Genomic DNA, 21,122 nt, shown 5'->3' on the forward strand with positions numbered 1-21,122 from the left:
TTTATTTTGATTGGGACCAGTTTTTTAGTACTTTTAAATGTGTGCGTTTCCAAATATATAATAAAGAATTTATTTACAAAGCAATGGACATGTTTGCCTCTATTACACTCTATTTGTGAAATTCTGTTTTTTGCAATTCTTGATGAACAAGAGCGAAAATCTTTTAGGTCATATACCTATTGATTGCACAGTGTCCTTCCATTTTGTACTGTTACATTCTAGCAATATGGCATCAATTTTATAAAATAAGTAGGAAATTGTATTTAAAAATAAAACTATAAATCAAACATGGAAAAATGTTCTTATTTATTGTACATTGATTGAATTACACAATGTTTTCCAGCTTTCCAGGGTAAATTTAATAAGCAGGTACTAGCATGTTATATTGAATTAAATGTTGCAGTAATTTATCAGAGAAGAAAAACATTTTTATGATCTATTAGTGTTACCCAAGCCGTTCAGTTCATTGCCATCAAGTCAAGTGTTTTGCTGCTCTAAGTAAGGATACCAATGATCTATACTGATTCTGGAGGTAAAAAGTCCCAAACCAAACTTTATGGTCATCCACCCCTTCCTCCATAGACCAACTCATGCAATATTTGTATATATCTAACACAGAAAGACGGAAGGCAGAAATTGACTAAACTTCTACAGATGTGGCTTCACCATCAAACATGTTCACACTGATGTCCAGACTAAAACAGTTGAAAAAGCAGCGGACTGTCTCGACTTGCTCATGCTGCCTCCTGCTTACTGGCATCCAGCTCTCGTATATAGGAGTCGATGATAGACAGAGGCACACCTTGCATTAGAAGGCGGTAAAATGTCACTCCACCTGAAACCAGAGTACAGAAAGGATTAGCATCCTCCTGGTAATCTCTGTGCATTGTACAGTTCTGCTGTTGTCATTGAATACTTTAATCTTACCACACTTTATTGTTATGTACCTTCTACTAACTGTTGCATCCAGTTCATGCAGTTAAAAACAACATATGACCATGCTGAATTAGCATAGGCATTTCTTGGGAAAAAAGTCCAAGGAAGACACAGGTAATAGTCACATACAGTATGTATTCATCTATCCATTGGCATACTGTCAATGACAAAGGCTACTTTCACACTTGCGTCGTTTGGCCTCCATCGCAATGCGTCGTTTTGGGAAAAAAATGCATCCTGCAAATGTGCGCGCAGGATGTGTTTTTTTCCCATAGACTTGTATTGCCGACGGATCGCGACGCATGGCCATACGTCGTGTCCGTCGTGTACTGGATCAGCCGTGTTTTGGCGGACCGTCATCACGAAAAAATGTTAAAGGGAACATTTTTTCGTACGTCGCATCCTGCATTTCCTACCGCGCATACGCGGCCGGAACTCCGCCCCCTCCTCCCTGGGACTTTACAATGGGCAGCGGATGCGTTGAAAAACTGCATCCGCTGCCCACGTGCCGAATTTTCACAACGTTCGCCGGTACATCGCGCCGACGCTTAACGACGGCCGCGTACCGATGCAAGTGTGAAAGAAGCCTAATCAACTAACTGTTCAATTAAAACTTTTCTTGTTTTGCCATTTAATTGATCTTCTGTACATAAAAAGGAGTTCAACTTTTGTTCTTGTCCAATAACATTTTTCCATATTCATAAATTGGTCCAATTACCTTGTACAGCGGAAATACGGTTTATAATGTGGCAAACTTAGCATACATGTTAGGGATTGTGGACCAATCTTAAACTGTCAAAGATCATTGTCTACTATTGCTTGTTAGATTTCTTTCTACAGAGTTTGGTTTCAATCAATATATCTGACTAGATATGCAACTCCAATGATTAAAGGGAATCTGATAGCTTCCTCTGGTCCCCTATAGTGCCATCATGTATTTATTCCACCAATCATGTTATCACGCTCTAGTAAGATAATTTGCAAGAGCACATCACATTTGGCTCTTTGCAAATCTCTGCCTCCCTGACAATGCGGACCGAAGCCCGTAGTATGCACCCTGGCTTCATTGGTGCACTGTGCACACTGAGGGAGGAAAAATTCTGTGTTCTGCACTGTAATGCATCTCAAAGACTCCAAAGTGCAGAGAAATATTACAGCGGACTGTGAGATGCTTCATTAGCACATAGAGCTATTCTATATATATTCTGTATATATGCTGATAACAGCTTTACAATAAAGCTTTAAAAGTTACAGTCAAGTGTTTGTGTTTCATGAAAGCACTTTTATCTTACAGCTAGTCATATGTAAATATGCCAGAACTAGTTGAGCAGGGCATCCCTCATGCCAAGTTAGTCCTGGCTCTGATCACCTAACCAAACCCCCTTAGGCATGATTGACATATTCCATATACTAAACTTTATAGCAGAACCACCAGAACTCCTGCACATGCGCTTGAGGTGTTGGTGGTCTAACCATGAAGTGGATTGTTTAAGGGATGTCAATCAAGCCCCACCTCATGCATGCAATTTCTAAGGGTCCTGCCATGAAGTAAAGGTTTCCTATACTTAGGGAATGTGACAGGCTTCATTTAATGACCCAGACTAAGACCATCATAGATCACTATGATGTTAGTTTGGGACAATGAAGTTAGGTTTGTTTAGGTGGAAAATAGCAAGATTAATCACATATATTATTTACTGAAATTAACAAAGGTGCCCTGATCTCCCGATATAAGCATTGTCGCTGGTCTGACTGCTGGCAACTTCACTTGAGACTTGGGTTCAACACAGAAGAGAGTTAAGCTAGTCCCCTGCTCCATCTATGGATAGTCCATGACAAATAGTGGGACTGACTTAGCTAGTCAGGCCCCATTACACATGGCACTGCTCACTTGCTGACACAAAAAAACACTGATACTGTACACAAGCCGGAATTTGAGCTGTTAGAACCTGAGACTAGCGCTGATATTGGAATATGTTAATTAAAGTATTTGATTAAACTGTATATCTTGCTACTTGACACCCATCTAAAGACGTTTTTTTCAAACTGGATAACCTTTTTAAGTAATAGAATATAATTTAGATCCATGCTGCACACAATTTTATTATTGAGTTCAATGTATAACTCTTATTAAGTAGCTTTTCACCTGCCACTAGTGATGAAAGGCAGCTAGAATTTTATCATTGAACTTTATGTCTAATCAGAGAATGTGGAGCTCTTTATCAAAAGCACAAAGCTCCTCCTAAGTACTGATGGCCTAACCTCAGAAAGGGGATGGTGGGTGACTTGAGAAATCCTCCATCCAACCTTTATCTATATGTTTTTCTTTCTTTTTTCTCCTTTCTTTTTTTGTTCTACAACCCCTGGCAAAAATTATGGAATCACCAGCCTTGGAGGATGTTCATTCAGTTGCTTAATTTTGTAGAAAAAAAAGCAGATCACAGACATGGCACAAAACTACAGTCATTTCAAATGGCAACTTTCTGGCTTTAAGAAACACTAAAAGAAATCAAGAACAAAAATGTGGTAGTCAGTAATGGTTACTTTTTTAACCAAGCATAGGGAAAAAGTTATGGAATCACTCAATTCTGAGGAAAAAATTATGGAATCACCCTGTAAATTTTCACACCCCAAAATAACACCTGCATCAAATTAGATATGCTCGTTATTCTGCATCTAAAAAGGAGTGATCACACCTTGGAGAGCTGTTGCACCAAGTGGACTGACATGAATCATGGCTCCAACATGACATATTGCTTTAAGTTTGTAGTCTTGATGCTTTGATATTTTCCTTGGTCTCCCAGTATGTTTGCCTTTAACAACCTTCCCATGTTGTTTGTATTTGGTCCAGATTTTAGACACAGCTGATTGTGAACAACCAACATCTTTTGCAACATTGCGTGATGATTTACCCTCTTTTAAGATTTGATAATCCTCTCCTTTCTTTCAATTGACATCTCTCATGTTGGAGCCATGATTCATGTCAGTCCACTTGCTGCAACGGCTCTCCAAGGTGTGATCACTCCTTTTTAGATGCAGAATAACGAGCAGATCTAATTTGATGCAGGTGTTATTTTTGGGTATGAAAATTTACAGGGTGATTCCTTAATTTTTTCCTCAGAATTGAGTGATTCCATATTTTTTCCCCTATGCTTGGTTAAAAAAGTAACCATTACTGACTACCACATTTTTATTCTTAGGAGTAAAACTAAAAGTTAGGCCACCACGCTACCTATCTCCTAGATAATAAATATAATGAACTAAAAAGTACCCACAAAAGGGTTAACATAAAGCACTTACTGAGTGGTTAAAGTGCCAGGACTTGGACTGCGGAAGCTAGATGGAGCGCTGAAGTGATGAAGACAGCCGCTCCTCCGTGAGCTCGAGGTGAGTCCGAGGTAAGGAGGTCCGGACGGCAGCGTGAAGCGACAGGCCCGAGGGGAGCGTCCTCCCTATTGGCGCCTGGCTGCCACGCGCACGCCGAGAGTGTAGACAAGCGGCGTCCTGGCCAGGGGCGCCGCTACACTGCGATGGGGAATAGGGGGGCGTGGTCTGGGTGACGTCACCCGGAGCTACAAGAAAATGGAGCAGGAGACAAGTGCCGAACAGGGCCTCTATTGCCTACGCGTTTCGAAGGTCACCGGACCTTCTTCGTCAGGGCTAGAGGTCCCTGGCTGTCTGCTGCTCTATATAGGATATAAAAGCGCCGCCCACTATACAAAAAACTGAATGCATGTATGTGCATGAGAGTGTCGCTAGGCTACAGGAAGAGGCTGTAGTCTTATAAGTCCATGGACCTGATGGCATACCTCAGAATAATAGGTGATCAATGTAACTATGTACTAATGTTAAAAAATTTTTTTATTATTTAATAAATACATTAAAAAATACATTAAGAAATCTATATTTAAGAGAGACAATTATTATAAAAATATATAAAAGAAGGAGGGGGGAATTATTATATATAATTTATTAAAAAAAGGGGGGGGGGAAGAGAAAAAAACAAGAATACTGATAAAAAGTCATACATAAATAGATAACTATTTGAAAGCATAAAGCTCCAATTCATGATTAAGACCCTTAGGGGCCAGGCTATCCAGCATAAAAATCCACCTAGATTCGGTACGTGACATTAGTTTTATGTAGTCACCTCCCCTCCAGTTTTTTTTAACTACTTGGATGCCGCAAAATATTAATCCCTTAGTGGATCTACCGTGGTATTCCCTAAAATGCCTGGAAAGGGGGTGGCCAATGAAGCCTTTTTCTATATTATTGAAATGTTCTTTCAAACGGTCCCTCAATTTACGTTTAGTGCGACCCACGTAAATTTTACCACAGGGGCATTTGATTAAGTAAATAACTCCTGACGACCAGCATGAAATTTGGTCTTTAATAGTAAATTCCTGAGTGGCGTTAGAGTTAGAAAATTTAAGCTGTTTTATTTTTTTAAAATTTGTACGCACACAACAGGAACAAGTGCCGCAGGGTACAAAGCCTGGATTTTTTGAGGATATACTCTTGGCAGGACCCTTGTTGGTAGTTGGAGTTATAATGTTACCTATTGTTTGTGATTTTCTAAAAACAAATTTGGGACGTTTTGGTAGCAGTTCCCCTATTACTTTGTCCGTCTGGAGGATTGACCAGTGTTTATAGATGATTTTAGTAAACTGTTTGTATCCATAATGGAACTGCGTAATAATAGGTAACTGATGAATTTGTGTAGGGATATCAGTTGGAGTAAATTTATCCCTAGTTGTTCTCTGTACTAGGGTATCCCTCGATGTTTCATAGACCTCCTGATTAGCCACATCTAGCAGGTCTTTGGGGTATCCTTTTTCCAGAAATTTCTTGGTGAGTTGTTCTGCTTCTATTATATAGTCTCGTTTTTTAGTGCAATTACGTCTTACCCGGGTAAATTGGCTTTTGGGGATATTAGTCAACCAAATCGGTAGATGACAGTTATTAATATCAATAAATCCATTAGAGTATACTGGTTTATGGTGGCATTTAGTTAGTATCCGATTATTTTCAATAAAGATGTTTAGGTCTAAAAAATGTATTTCCGATTTGCTGGTAGTGGCCGTAAATTCCAACCCAAAGTCATTAGAATTGAGATTGGCAATAAATACATCTAATTCTCTTTGGGGGCCATTCCAGATGAATAGTATATCATCGATAAAACACCTCCACATAATCAAGCCAGTATTGGGGCTTTTTGTGAGCAAAATATGTAGCTCCTCCCACTTGGCTACATAGATGTTTGCGTAGCTGGGAGCGAAACAAGTGCCCATAGCCGTGCCCCGTGTTTGGAGGTAAAATTGGCCATCATGGGTGAAATAATTATGTTCCAAAATAAATAAAATACTTTCCACAATGAACTGGATCTGTGGTTTCTTGTGGGTGGCCAGTTTATTAAGGTAGTGTTCTGCCGCTTCACATCCTTTTGAGTGGTCTATTACTGTATACAGAGATTTTATGTCTAATGTCCCCAGTGTGAAGCCACTTTCCCATTCGATTTTTTCCAATATTTGGAGCACTTGACTAGTATCTTTAAGATATGCGGGGATAATAGGCATGCATTTTTGGAGGTGTGTGTCTATGTAGCGTGACAGATTAGCTGTCAGGCAATTGATCCCCGAAATAATAGGCCTCCCAGGTGGGCGCATTGCATCTTTATGGACTTTAGGGAGGTAGTAGAACACTGCCACACTGGGGGTTTTGTTCATGATGAATAAAGATTCTTTTTTATTTACAATACCTGAAGATTTACCTCGTGATATTAAAATATTCAAATTTTTGGTATACCGTTCAGTAGGGTCACTATTTAATTTCCTATAGGTAGTCTCATCATTCAGGAGTCTATCAGATTCCTCCTGATATGTGGTTTTGTTGAGGATAACAATCCCACCCCCTTTATCCGCTGGACGTATAATAATATCATGGTTTACTTGAAGGTCCAGTAGTGCCTTTCGTTCAGAGTTATTTAAATTTTGGGATATATATTTGGGATTCTTTCTCCTCATTTTCCTAATATCCTGTGTGACCGCAGTTTCAAAAGACCGAAAGGCATTTGAGTATTCTTGTACGGGATGAAATGTAGAGGGATTAGATAGCGAAGTCTGTATGTACTCATGAGAAACAGGATTAGGGACTTGTGGTGCTTTTTTGAGGAAATATTTCTTAATGGCCAAATTGCGCAAAAACTGCTTCATACTGATGAATAGGTTAAAAGGTTTTGCTGTTGTGGTTGGTGCGAATTTCAGTCCCTTTTGTAGGAGGGACTTTTCATTATCTGAAAGTACATGCGAACTCAGGTTAAATATTTTTTTTGGGTGGAGGGGAGGGAATTTTTTATTTTCTTTTTGGAGAGTTTCCCCCCCTCCTACCTCTTTTGGTTTTAGAGTATGTGACCGAAAAAAATCCCGAGTGATTTTATTTTTTTTGTTTAAATAGTTTTTTATTGAAAGTAAATGTGAACAATACAATTTATGCATTTTCCAGTATTTTGCAAAATTTTAACATTTTCCAAGCCCCCAACAATCCCAACAAAACCCAACCCCCCCCTCCCCTGACAGCTCATACCCAGTTATACTTTTGTTACCAGTATTGATGGTTCTTTGAGCCATTTGACTCACTTATGTCCGCTTGTTCCTCTAGCACTCTCTTCCTTTCAGAGGCCCTTATCCTCCCATTTCCCATAACTACTCATCCCAGCTCGAGCCACGGAGACCACATTTTGTCAAATGTTTCTATTTTCCCACGTCTTTTATAGACCCCCTTTTCCAAATTGAGACCATATTTAACATAATTCAGGAATTCACCCCTTGTAGGCGGTTCCTCTTTGATCCAGTTCCTTGCTATTACCTTCCTTGCCATATATAATAGCCTAACTATTGCTATCTTCCAGGTGTTATCCACTCTGATTTCCTCTACATGTCCCAGTATACACACTATCGGATCCCTCGGCACTCTGCATTTATACGCCCCTTCCACACGGCTCATTACCACCAACCAGAAAGCAACCAGTCTTGGACATGTCCACATCATGTGGTATATTCCTGCATTCTCAGTCCCACATCTCGGGCATTCGGAGTCAGCACGCAACCCCGCTCTGTGCAACACTTCCGGTGATTTATAGACTCTGTGTAAGATGTACAGCTGCGATAGTCTGTACGGCTCACTCAGTGACACTCGTGGAACCCACTCCAACACCGACTCCCAGGTTTCATCCTCCATTGGGCCTAAATCTCTTTCCCATTTCGCTCTCGCTTTTAAAGGGAAGTCTAGCAGATGTGCATGTAGAAGGTCCTTATAAAGGGTGGTAATGACTCCCCTTGTGGACCCTTCCCCACACACGTATTCCAGAACTATGTCCTCCTGGATCTCAATACCACCACCCTTGTTCTGAGCTTTAAAAGCATGTTTCATCTGAGCATATTGATATTCCCCAGTCGGTCTCAGTCCAAACTCCCCTTGCAGCTGCGAAAAGGACTTTAATCCTTGTTGTTGAATTATCTGAGCCACCAAGTGGATTCCTTTAGCCTGCCACTCCGCCAGCACTCCAAGGGCCGCAAACTCAACCAAATTATTATTAAACCATATCGGTGTAAATTTAGTCAGCCCCGTGACCCCCCGAATCTGTCGCAGTCTGGTCCATAATTTATATATCAAAAACATAGTTGGGTATAATTTCCCCAATGCATCCAAGGAACCATCCTCCAGACACTGCGCTACCGGTCGTCGGTCCGTCATCCCCTCCATCAAGTGCTGTACCGCACTGGAAGACGCCTCCCGCGCCCAGCCCTTCAAATGTTGGCTCTGGGCTGCAAGAAAATATAACTCAGGATTAGGTAAAGCCAATCCTCCATCTTCCTTGGGTCGCTGAAGCGTCTCCAGGCGAATACGTGGGCACCGCCTCCCCCATATCAGACTTCTAAATAGAGCATTAATCTGCCGGAATTTCCCACGTGGAATCCAAACTGGCGCATTATGTAGGACGTAGAGTAATTTGGGCATCACAACCATTTTAATGAGATTAACCCTACCTACCACCGATAAGTGTAATTTATTCCACGCATCCACTTTTGCTTTAAGAGCGCCCATGAGAGGTGTCAAATTCCTATATAAAAACTCTGTAACTGGCATCGAGATCCATATTCCCAGGTATTTGAAAAGGGATACTACCTTAAGCCGCCCCTCTCCCAATGGCTCACTTCTACTCTCCTCCACCTCATCCACCTCAAAGAGGACCGATTTATCCCAGTTTATCCTCAATCCCGATAAGTCTCCAAATTTCCCAACGATCTCGATAGCCCCCTTCAAGGCTTCATCCGGGTCCGCCAGGAACAGTAAGATGTCATCTGCATATAATGCAATCTTCTCCTCCACACTCCCATATCTGAACCCAGGGACCTCATCCGATTGCCGGATCTTGGCGGCCAGTGGCTCCACAGCTAAGGCAAACAGAAGGGGCGACAGTGGGCAACCCTGCCTCGTACCTCTGGCCAGCTTTATAGGCTGAGAAAGCTCCCCATTCACTCTAATTCTAGCTGTTGGTAGTGAGTATAACAGTTGAGTCCACGCCACAAATTGCGGGCCAATACCCATACATTTCAACACCCGCCAGAGATATCCCCACTCCACACTGTCAAACGCCTTATGGGCATCCAAGGATGCAATAACCCTTCGGCCACAATTGTCAGACTTCAGCTGCAGGTTCATATGCAGCCTCCGCAGATTAACCGCTGTAGATCTGTCAGGCATAAAACCAGATTGATCCGGATGTACAAGGTTAGCAATGACGCTGGACAAACGGGTAGCTAACACCTTGGCCAAGAGCTTGACATCGATGGTTAACAGAGAGATTGGCCGATATGACTCAGGCTTCCCCAGATCCTTATCCTCCTTCGGAATAACCACTATATTAGCCTCCCTCATAGATGCTGGGAGAAACCCTTGGCATCCAGCCTCCTCCAGTACTAACTTTAATCTGGGAATCAGCACTTCCTCCAAACTTTTATAGATTTCGGCTGGTAACCCATCAACCCCAGGTGCCTTCCCATTGGCCATAGACTTCAGCGCCCGACTCAGTTCCTCCTCGGTGATAGGGGCATCGAGGCTCACCCTATCCTCCTCACTCAATTTCGGAAGACCCAGACTCTCAAGGAAAGTCTCCCTTTCTCCGGCTGACTCATTGACCTTGGAGGAATATAAGTCCGCGTAAAAGTCCGCAAAGACCTTTATAATATCCGGTGTTTCAGATACCCTGCTCCCCCCATCCGAAACCAACGAGTGTACATACGAGGTACTACGCTGAGCCGCGGCTACCACCGATAGCATGTGTCCAACTGTCTCTCCCTCCTGAAAATAAGCCACCCTCTGAAACTCCCGCTTCCTTTCAGCTTTCCCCAGCAGAATCTTTTCCATACAATTTTGCGCTGTTCTCAATCTTTTCTCTGCCTCGGAAGTCCCCAGCACAACCATCTCGTCCTCCGCGGCTTTCAGCTCCTCCAACGCCACTCTCTCCGCTTCCCTCGTCTTCCTCTTACACCTACTAATGTCTCTAAATAGTAACCCTCTCAGGTACGCTTTCATTGCATCCCAAACGGTTAGAGCATCTGTACTCCCATCATTTAACGCAAAGAATTCCGTCACCTCCTTCCCTATACCGTCCAAGTCAATGCTCTGTAACCAGTTAGGATGGATCTTCCATTCTCTCCCGCTTGCGGTCCGTGTCCCCAACAACCTAACCTCTACCTCAATTGGACTATGATCCGAAAGGGCCCTCGGCAGATAACGCACCTCCCCCACCATTGTGTCCAACAGGCGATTACCCAGTGCCATATCAATTCTGGATAGCATAGCATGAGCCGGTGAATAGCACGAGTATCCTCTCTCCCCAAGATGTCTGACTCTCCATAGATCAATCATGCCTAATTCACGCACATAGGTTCCAAATGTTGTAGTGTGCCCCTCCGACCTATTCTGGGTGTTCTTATTTTTATCCCAAAAGTCATCACATATATTGTTCAAATCCCCAATAATTAAGATTGGCAGTGGTTCCCATCGTCCCACCCTCTCCAATACCTCCCTGATCTTCTTACTTGAATATGGAGGTGGAATATACATTGCCGCAACACACAATCTCACTCCATACAATATACATTGTATCACCACATACTGACCCTCAGCATCCACGCATACTTTCACCTCTTCATATTGCACTCCCACCGGCACCAACACTGACACACCTCTTGAGTACGTCGAAAAGGTAGAATGATACCCCTTCTGTATCCAACGTCTATTCAGTACGTCCACTTTCTCCTGTATCAAGTGCGTCTCTAGCAAGCATATCATAGAAGCCCGTTGATCCTTCGCATATTGCAAGCTCGCAGCTCTCCTAGACTTATCCGCCAGGCCTCTCACATTCCAGCTCAATATCTTAAAGCGGTCCCCTATTATGTGACTCATCATCTTTAGTTGTGTCGTTACTCCCGGTTCTGAGCTGTCTAACTTCCCTTCCCACCCTCACCCCACTCCCCCCTCCCCCACACCCCCCAATACTATACATTCTGCCTCTTATCAAGAGTGGGGCACCATCACCCATTGCGAACACTCTTGTTAACGTAACCTTCTCCTTCCGCCTCCCGCTACCGTTTATAACAGAATTCGGCGCAATTCTTAGAAGAACAATATAATTGAACCTGTATTGTATTACAACTGCAAGAAACTAAATAAACTTTTAGTACGCTGCACACCCTTCCTCCCTCGTACTTCTCCGCCGCATCAGCACTCCCAGTGCTTTCCCTGAGTAATATCCAACTCCACCCTCCAACCTTCACATTTCAATTACCAGTGTACTGTCAATCAATCTCTTTTTTTCCCCCCTTTTTGAAAGATTTAAGATATCTCCCGACCAACCCGCCTCACATTTTCAATCTCCTTTCCCTTTAAGTTTTTTAGCGTTAAGATCTATCCACTGGGTAGCGTCCTCCGGCGTCTGGAAAAAATGAATCTTATCCAACGCTACCACTCTCAGTCGTGCCGGAAACATCATGGAGTATTGCACTCCCAGTTCTCTCAGCCGTCTCTTGATACCCGTGAACATCATCCGTTGTTTCTGTACCAGGGCGGAATAGTCAGGGTAAATAGCAATTCTTTGACCTCCAATTGTCAGATCCGTCATGTCTCTAGCCTTCCTCAGGATAATGTCTCTGTCTCTGTAGTTTAGGATTTTGGCAAGCACGGTACGGGGACTTGCTCCAGGGACAGGTGGTTTCGGTGGGACCCTGTGGGCTCTCTCTACCGCAAATACTTTTGTCAGTGCTGCATCACCAAAGGTCTCAAGGAGCCAGCTTTCAATATACTCCGTGGGATTCCTCCCCTCAGTTTTTTCAGGGACACCCACTATACGAATGTTATTTCTTCTGGACCTATTCTCCAGATCCTCATTTTTTGCAGCTAGCTCCGATATTGTTTGAGCAAACTTCCTCTCCGCTTTCTGCAGCTGCACTATATGGTCTTCTGCAGTGCTCACTCTTTCCTCCACAGCCCCCACACGTTTGTCAATCTTTTGCAGGGCTGCATTTATCTGGGCTGTATCCCCTTTAACCTCCTGTAGCTGCTGGGTCAGGGATTGTTTGCAGGATGATACCAGTGCAAAGACATCTCTAAGGGTGGGCTCTGCTCCTGACTCCTTATCTTCAGGTCCCCCCGCTACCACCGCCATGTCACCATCCCCACTCTCCTGTTGTACCTCCTGCTCCTCTGCTGGGCTTTCCTCCTCTCCTTCTGTGTCTGTGTCCCCTCCGGCGTCCTCCTCTGCTTTTCCTGTGTTCCCTGCGGCTTCCACTCTAGCAAACTGCTGGAGCTTTGCCGCCACCGCCATTCTTTTCTGGCATGCCGCGTTGTCCTTCTCCGCCTTCTCCCTGGCGTCGGCGCCATCTTGGCCGGTCCCTGCCTCGCCGGCTCCGGCGTCTCTTTGTCTCCTCCTGGTCATGTTTGCCGATCTCGGGGCCGCCGCTATTCACCGCCGCACTCCCGGGACTCTCCTGCAGCCGGTAAGCGCTTTGAATCGCCGCTCAGCTGCGGCTTATCAGGATAAACTCAGCGTTAGCAGCGGGAGCGCTCTGTCACGCGTCCGCTTACATGGACGTTCAGGCCACGCCCCCAATCCCGAGTGATTTTAGTCTGTGTTTTAAATCCTCTACCTCTGTTTGGTATAAGGCTGGAGATTTTTTTGGGGTTATTTTTAATTTTATTATTATTATTAGTAACCCCTTCTGGTCTTTTTTGTTGTCGTTTTTGAGTAATGGGGGTATTAGTGCCATATTTTACTTCCATCAATCTTTTATTTTTATCTGAATAGCCATTATGAGTTCCTAGACTAGGTGCCGTACTTGCGCTCTGGCTTGATCCAGGTAATTCATTGCTCCTAAAGGTGTCATCCGTATCATCAATTAGAGATAGTGGGGCATAATAGTTGGAGGTGGAAGCAATAATACAGCAAGACTGGGATGATATGTTCAATAATTTTTCAAAGCAAACTTTGCAATTTATCATAGAAAAACGGAGGATAAAATTGAATCATACGAGCCAACAAATTATTGCGCTTTTTGAACAGCTCGATGAATATGAAAACTTGGCTGACTTCCAAACTCTCACTGATAGCATACTGATCAGATTAAAAGAAAAAGAGAAAGAAATCATAGCCAAAAAAGTGAGGAAATTTCACAGAGATAGGGTGCCTAATGCACTCTCTGATAATATGGCGTACTGCCGAGAAACGCATTCGCCTTCTGCTAGTATACATCAAGCTTCTATGGACCTCGTAGTCCTAGATGAATACAATGAAACTCCAACACACAATACGCTAGATCGTTCGGAAATTTTTTCAACTTATACTAACACAAATTCCACCCAGTATACACCTGTTTCCATTGGTAATAGGAATCAGGTTAATATTAGACCGTCTGTTAATTCAGAAGCAGCCAACGTATCATTTGATTTTAGTACCCACGAACATTCAGGGCCACCATTAGAACTACAAGAGTCTCCTATTGCTTCCACCTCCAACTATTTACCTTTACCTTCTTCACCGAGTCTTTGATCCATTTTTTAGAGTAAAAGCAGTCAAATAAAAAGAAGAGAGAAAAGTAAAACTGCTGCCCCAATAAAGATATGTTATGAAATTCATCAATGTATAATATTGTAGCTAATCAGAATAAAACAGGAAACTGTGCTCAATGGTGAATATTTACCAAAAAGTCTGTTGGAAAAATTTATACAATGGTATATTTTCTTATGGACCGGTTTGCCTTTTGTTTGTTATATTGTAAACCATTTACCTTCTTCATTGTGTCTTTGATCCCTGTTGTATACTAAAAGCATTAAATTAAAAAGGAAGGAAGAAAAGTAGAAAACTCAGGCCTCAATAAAGATATGTTATGAAATTCATCATCGTATAATATTGGAGCTAATCAGAATGAAAAGAAGAAAAACAGGAAACTGTTCTCAAGAGTGAAGATTCATTAGAATGTCTCTTGGAAACTAGATGATAAGCCCTGTAAAAACTGTAATCAGGAGCAAATCTATAATATATGTGGGGACTGAAGACTAACCTGTGCCATTGAACCTCAGGGGGGACTCTTTGGACCATAGGAGAATACCAATACTATTAAAGACCAGTGCTAATGGGGGACCTGTAGGATATTTTGCAATGGGGTCTATAAGCTTCAAGTTACGTCATTGGCTGTAATAGTTGTCACTCAGGATTGCAGAAAAAGATTTACGGTAGGTAAAACAAACACTAAATAACAACAATGAACAATTTGAGAAACACAGAAATTAATTTTACTATTGAATTGAAAGGAAAGTGTTTAATGATGGTAAATGTTTGAATACTGTATTTTACTTTCCTAATATATTAATATTTCTGGCAGCAGATTTATTGAGCTGCAATTTTCTTTCAATAGCAAAAATGAGCTTCAGATATGTAACAGTAATATTACTGAAAATACAAACTGTACTCCAATATCCTATGCAAAGTACAGCCATGCTGAGGATATCAGTCATAAAATACTATGTTTAGACATATTACTTGCAAAAACAAGGAAGGCTCATTTATACTGTAGTGATCATATTTGCTCTCATATGTTTCCTGTGGCTTCCCTGAGTATTCCTTTGAGGACCTTTATGTGTAGTTCCCCAGAGATTCCCGTGAGCCATGCCCCTTTGTAAACACCATCAAAATTAGCACTAAATATAAAGACCCATATCTCTGGGACTGTATGGAGGGTTTTAAAAAACAACTAAAAACAAACGTAATACTCAGAGGAGCAGCGGTAATAAAATAACAGCAAAAACTGCATACTTTTGACTTGGTGACAATGTCCTCTATAACAGTGATCTATATTATTAGAAACATATTAGTAGTTGAATTTCTTTAGAGAATTGTCTTAAAGTACTAAGGGGTGGAAAGCATTGAGTTGACTTACTATGATTTATTGTAAAAATGAACTGAAAGTGGAAGGGAATTATTAGGTGATAAAGAAACTAGCCACCATACTAGGTAATATGGCTGTCAATGTTAGCGGTCATATAGTTACTTCCTGTCCTCGAATCTAAACCATGGGCCATCTAGAATCAAAGCAAACTAAGCTGTTACACATAATGACTTTAAACATGGCTGCCCATAAGCATGTTTGTCGGGTGAATCAGCATGGCCATCTAATATATAAAGGGGTATCCTGACTCTACATGAATGGCACAGAAAGCTATGTTGGTTATTAACTTTCCCATCAAAGAGAGAAGATTGTCAGATTAATCTTCGAGTGGCTATTTTCCACCTCCTATTCAAAACACATACATGGTTGGCCGAACCCAGTGTCTATGGTGGAGTTTGGAGCAATAAATATCAGCCACATAAGCAGTGGGTTGACAGCTATCCTAAGTATATGGGAAGCTTAGTAATTCAAGTGCATGGTCAAGCTTTCATCCTTGGCTGAGGGTACACTTTAATGCTCTGAGTAACACTACTCCTTCCTTAAAGAAGCACTCTCATCCAAATTTTTTCCTCTTAATATATTGCAATCATATTATATAGCACTGTGGACTTACAATTACTCATTCTGCCTTTCTACCCAGCTAATTCTTTTCTTTTCAGTTAGGTCTATGACATCCCGTCATTAACCCCTTTCTGACATATGACGTACTATCCCGTCGAGGTGGGGCGGGCCCGTATGACCACCAACGGGACGGTACGTCATATGCGATCGGCCGCGCTCACGGGTGGAGCGCGGCCGATCGTGGCCGGGTGTCAGCTGACTATCGCAGCTGACATCTGGCACTATGTGCCAGGAGCAGTCACGGACCGCTCCCGGCAAATTAACCCCCGAAACACCACGATCAAACATGATCACAGCATTCCGGCGGCACAGGGAAGCATCGCGCAGGGAGAGGGCTCATGTTGCTCCGAGAGTCTCCTACCTCCTTCTCCCTGCAGGCCCCGGATCCAAAATGGCCACGGTGGGCCTTCCGGGTCCTGCAGGGAGGTGGCTTACTAGCGCCTGCTCAGAGCAAGCGCTGATAAGCCTGCAGCCCTGCCTGTCAGATCACTGATCTGACACAGTGTTGTGCAAAGTGTCAGATCAGCGATCTGTAACTATAATGTGATGTCCCCCCCTGGGGCAATGTTATAGTGTTAAAAAAAAATATTCAGATGTGTAAAAAAAAATATTCCTAAATAAAGAAAAAAGAATAAAACATTGTTCCCATAAATACATTTCTTTATTCAAATAAAAAACAAAACAATAAAAGTACATATATTTAGTATTGCTGCGTCCGTAACGACCCGACCACTAGTTAACCCCTTCAGTGAACACTGTAAAAAAAACAAAAACACAGAGGCAAAAAACAACGCTTTATTATCATACCGCCAAGCAAAAAGTGGAATAACACGTGATCAAAAATACCGATATAAATAACCATGGTACCGCTGAAAACGTCATCTTGTCCCGCAAAATAAAACCGCCATACAGCATCATCAGCAAAAAAATAAAACAGTTATAGTCCTCAGAATAAAGCGATGCAAACATAATTATTTTTTCTATAAAATAGTTATTATCGTATAAAAGCGCCAAAACATAAAAAATGATATAAATGAGGTATCGCTGTAATCGTACTAACCCAAAGAATAAAACTGCTTTATCAATTTTACCAAACGCGGAACGGTATAAACACCCCCCCCCCCCCCAAAAGAAATTCTTGAATAGCTGGTTTTTGGTCATTCTGCCTCACAAAAATCAGAATAAAAGTGTTCAAAAATGTCACATGCCCAAAAATGGTACCAATAAAAACGTCAACTTGTCCCGCAAAAAACAAGACCTCACATGACTCTGTGGACCAAAGTATGGAAAGGTTATAGCTCTCAAAATATGGAGACGCAAAAACTGTTTTTTGCAATAAAAAGCGTCTTTTAGCGTGTGACGGCTGCCAATCATAAAAATCCGCTAAAAAACCCACTATAAAAATAAATCAAAGCCCCCTTCATCACCCCCTTAATTAGGGAAAAATAATAAAATTAAAAAAGTAGATATTTCCATTTTCCCATTAGGGTTAGGGCTAGGGTTGGGGCTAGAGTTAGGTTTGAGGCTAGGGTTAGGGTTGGGGCTAGAGTTGGGGTTAGGGTTGGGGCTAGGGTTAGGGTTAGGGTTGGGGCTAAAGTTAGGGTTAGGGCTAGGGTTGGGGCTAGGGTTAGGGTTGGGGCTAGGGTTAGGGCTAGGGTTGGGGCTAGGGGTGTGGTTGGGATTAGGGTTAGGGGCATGTTTGGGTTAGGGGTGTGGTTAGGGTTATGGTTAGAGTTGGGATTAGGGTTAGGGGTGTGTTTGGGTTAGGGGTGTGTTTGGGTTAGGGTTTCAGTTAGAATTGGGGGGGTTTCCACTGTTTAGGCACATCAAGGGCTCTCCAAATGCGACATGGCGTCCGATCTCAATTCCAGCCAATTCTGCGTTGAAAAAATAAAACAGCGCTCCTTCCCTTCCGAGCTCTCCCGTACGCCCAAACAGTGGTTTACCCCAACATATGGGGTATCAGCATACTCAGGACAAATTGGACAACAACTTTTGGAGTCCAATTTCTCTTGTTACCCTTGGGAAAATAAAAATTTGGGGGGCTAAAACCCTTTTAGTGGGAAAAAAATTATTTTTTTATTTTCATGGCTCTTCGTTATAAACTGTAGTGAAACACTTGGGGGTTCAAAGTTCTCACAACACATCTAGATAAGTTCCTTGGGGGGTCTAGTTTCCAATATGGGGTTACTTGTGGGGGGTTTCTATTGTTTAGGTATATAAGGGGCTCTGCAAATGCAATGTGACGCCTGCAAACCAATCCATCTAAGTCTGCATTCCAAACAGCGCTCCTTCCCAGCGTACAAACAAACAAACAGCGTACTCAGGACAAATTGGACGACTTTTGTGGTCCAGTTTCTCCTGTTACTCTTGGGAAAATACAAAATTGGGGGCTAAAAATTTATTTTTGTGAAAAAAAAAGAATTTTTATTTTCACGGCTCTGCGTTATAAACTGTAGTGAAACACTTGGGGGTTCAAAGCTCTCACAACACATCCAGATAAGTTCCTTAGGGGGTCTACTTTCCAAAATGGTGCCACTTGTGGGGGGTTTCAATGTTTAGGCTCATCAGGGGCTCTCCAAATGTAACATGGCGTCCCATCTCAGTTCCAGTCAATTTTGCATTGAAAAGTCAAGCGGCGCTCCTTCCCTTCCGAGCTCTGCCATGCGCCCAAACAGTGGTTTACCCCCACACATTGGCTATCAGCGTAATCAGGACAAATTGAACAACAACTTTTGGGGTCCAATTTCTTCTGTTACCCTTGGGAAAATAAAAAATTGGGGGCAAAAAGATCATTTTTGTGAAAAAATATGATTTTTTATTTTTACGGCTCTTCATTATAAACTTTTGTGAAGCACTTGGTGGGTCAAAGTGCTCACCACACATCTAAATAAGTTCCTTAGGGGGTCTACTTTCAAAAATGGTGTCACTTGTGGGGGGTTTCACTGTTTAGGCACATCATGGGCTCTCCAAAAGCAACATGGCGTCTCATCTCAATTCCAGTCAATTTTGCATTGAAAAGTCAAACGGCACTCCTTTCCTTCCGAGCTCTGCCATGCGCCCAAACAGTGGTTTACCCCCACATATGGGGTATTGACATACTCAGGACAAATGGTACAACAACTGTTGAGGTAAATTTTCTCCTGTTAACCTTGGTAGAATAAAATAAATTGGAGCAGAAGTAAATTTTTTGTGAAAAAAAGTTAAATGTTCATTTTTTTTTAAACATTCCAAAAATTCCTGTGAAACACCTGAAGGGTTAATAAACTTCTTGAATGTGGTTTTGAGCACCTTGAGGGGTGCAGTTTTTAGAATGGTGTCACACTTGGTTATTTTCTATTATATAGACCCCTCAAAATGACTTCAAATGTGATGTGGCCCCTAAAAAAATGGTGTTGTAAAAACGAGAAATTGCTGGTCAACCCATATAACTCCCTAACAAAAAAAAAATTGGTTCCAAAATTGTGCTAATGTAAAGTAGATATGTGGGAAATGTTACTTATTAAGTATTTTGTGTGACATATCTCTGTGATTTAAGGGCATAAAAATTCAAAGTTGTAAAATTGCTAAATTTTCAAAATTTTCACCAAATTTCCATTTTTTTCACAAATAAATGCAGGTAATATCAAAGAAAGTTTACCACTATCATGAAGTACAATACGTCATGAGAAAACAATGTCAGAATCATCAGGATCCGTTGAAGCGTTCCAGAGTTATAACCTCGTAAAGGGACAGTGGTCAGAATTGTAAATATTGGCCCAGTCATTAACGTGCAAACCACCCTTGTGGATAAAAGGGGTTAAAAACTGATTAGCTGAATCCTTCTAAGGTCTATGTAGAAACAGGAAGTCTCGTATCCCTGTATGAGTCATAAGTCATTGCAAAAGTCCTTGGCAGTGGGAAGTGGGCAGCTGGGTCAGAAGCTGAAGAGGGGAATGATTTCTGCAGGAACAAGAGACTTCCTGTTTCTACATAGAGCAGAGAAAAGAGGAAAATCTTCTGGGTAGAAAGGCAAAATGAGCAATTGTAAGTACACAGTGCTTTATAATATGGTGACTACAATATATTAAGAGGATACAAACTGAACCAGTTTAGTAAGTAATGCAACGGCAGAGACCATTGTATTTAGTGATTCAGAAGTGAGTTTGTTTTTTGGGGAAAAGAGGTCTTTACAATTGCCACCAACAATAAAATATAATTTAATTCTTAATTAATATTTGTAACCAAGTAGTCAGTCATAACTGAATAGGAGTGAGTTGAAAATGTAGCTTGACTAAAATAATTACCTGTGTAACTTCAATACTGTCATTAGAGCCCAGCAAACTGACATATATATATATAAAGTGCTTGTATTTAGGATTCATAATAAGTGTAACTGCTGTGTTTTGTAATGTCATATTTGCATAAGAATTGGTGATCAATTGTATATAACATCACACGAAGATTAATCTCCCATCAAAATACCATGAGAATGACACCGCATACCCATGTAGATACATGTAGATGTATCAGTGGTCATGTCCACATGATGTGTAGATTAATCTGCTACTGTAGATATGACATCTAGCTTTGCTATCATGCCTTAATTCCACATATAGTAGCTGACAGTTGCATCATTTTCATATGTAAATTGAAATGAACAGTACATATGAAGATGACTTTTAGTTCACAAGTAAAGAAATAAATTATTAAAGCAGGGAAAATATCAGTATAACACATAGGACCCAATACATCATTTCCAATTTTTCTTTAAAGGGAACCGGTCACTCCCCCAGACGTTTGTAACTAAAAGAGCCACCTTGTGCAGCACTAATGCTGCCTTCTGACAAGATGGCTCTTTTAGTTATGATGCCTGCACAAGCTGAAATAAACATTTATAAAATGTGCCCCCTCATACCCTGAAATCGCCAGGGAGGTGGGACTTTCCTTCCTAATCAGACGCAGCACAGTCGTCACTCCGGGGCTGTGCACGCCGGGCGCCGCCTCCTCTTGCTGCATTATCGTCCCCAGCGCCTGTGCATTAAGTTTTTTTTTTTCGGGCGTGTACAGTTGCGCTGCCCT

The 21,122-nt window shown here is 41.9% G+C and overlaps 1 protein-coding gene across 11 annotated transcripts in view; it reads right to left on the bottom strand.

The window, feature by feature from the left end:
* Positions 1-282: 282 nt before the first annotated feature.
* Positions 283-21,122, bottom strand: part of MYBPC1 (myosin binding protein C1) — a 194,854-nt gene continuing 174,014 nt past the window's right edge. For 6 of the 11 annotated variants that reach the window (XM_069764290.1, XM_069764282.1, XM_069764288.1 and 3 more), the window contains one exon: positions 609-835. In XM_069764290.1, the coding sequence (XP_069620391.1) occupies positions 735-835 (101 nt within the window). In that variant the 3' untranslated portion in view covers positions 609-734. Of the gene's footprint in view, positions 836-21,122 lie in introns of all 11 variants that reach the window. The other 5 variants (XM_069764291.1, XM_069764289.1, XM_069764287.1 and 2 more) reach the window with 3 other exon arrangements.

Source organism: Ranitomeya imitator, chromosome 4, assembly GCF_032444005.1.
Source record: "Ranitomeya imitator isolate aRanImi1 chromosome 4, aRanImi1.pri, whole genome shotgun sequence".
NCBI lineage: Eukaryota > Metazoa > Chordata > Amphibia > Anura > Dendrobatidae > Ranitomeya > Ranitomeya imitator.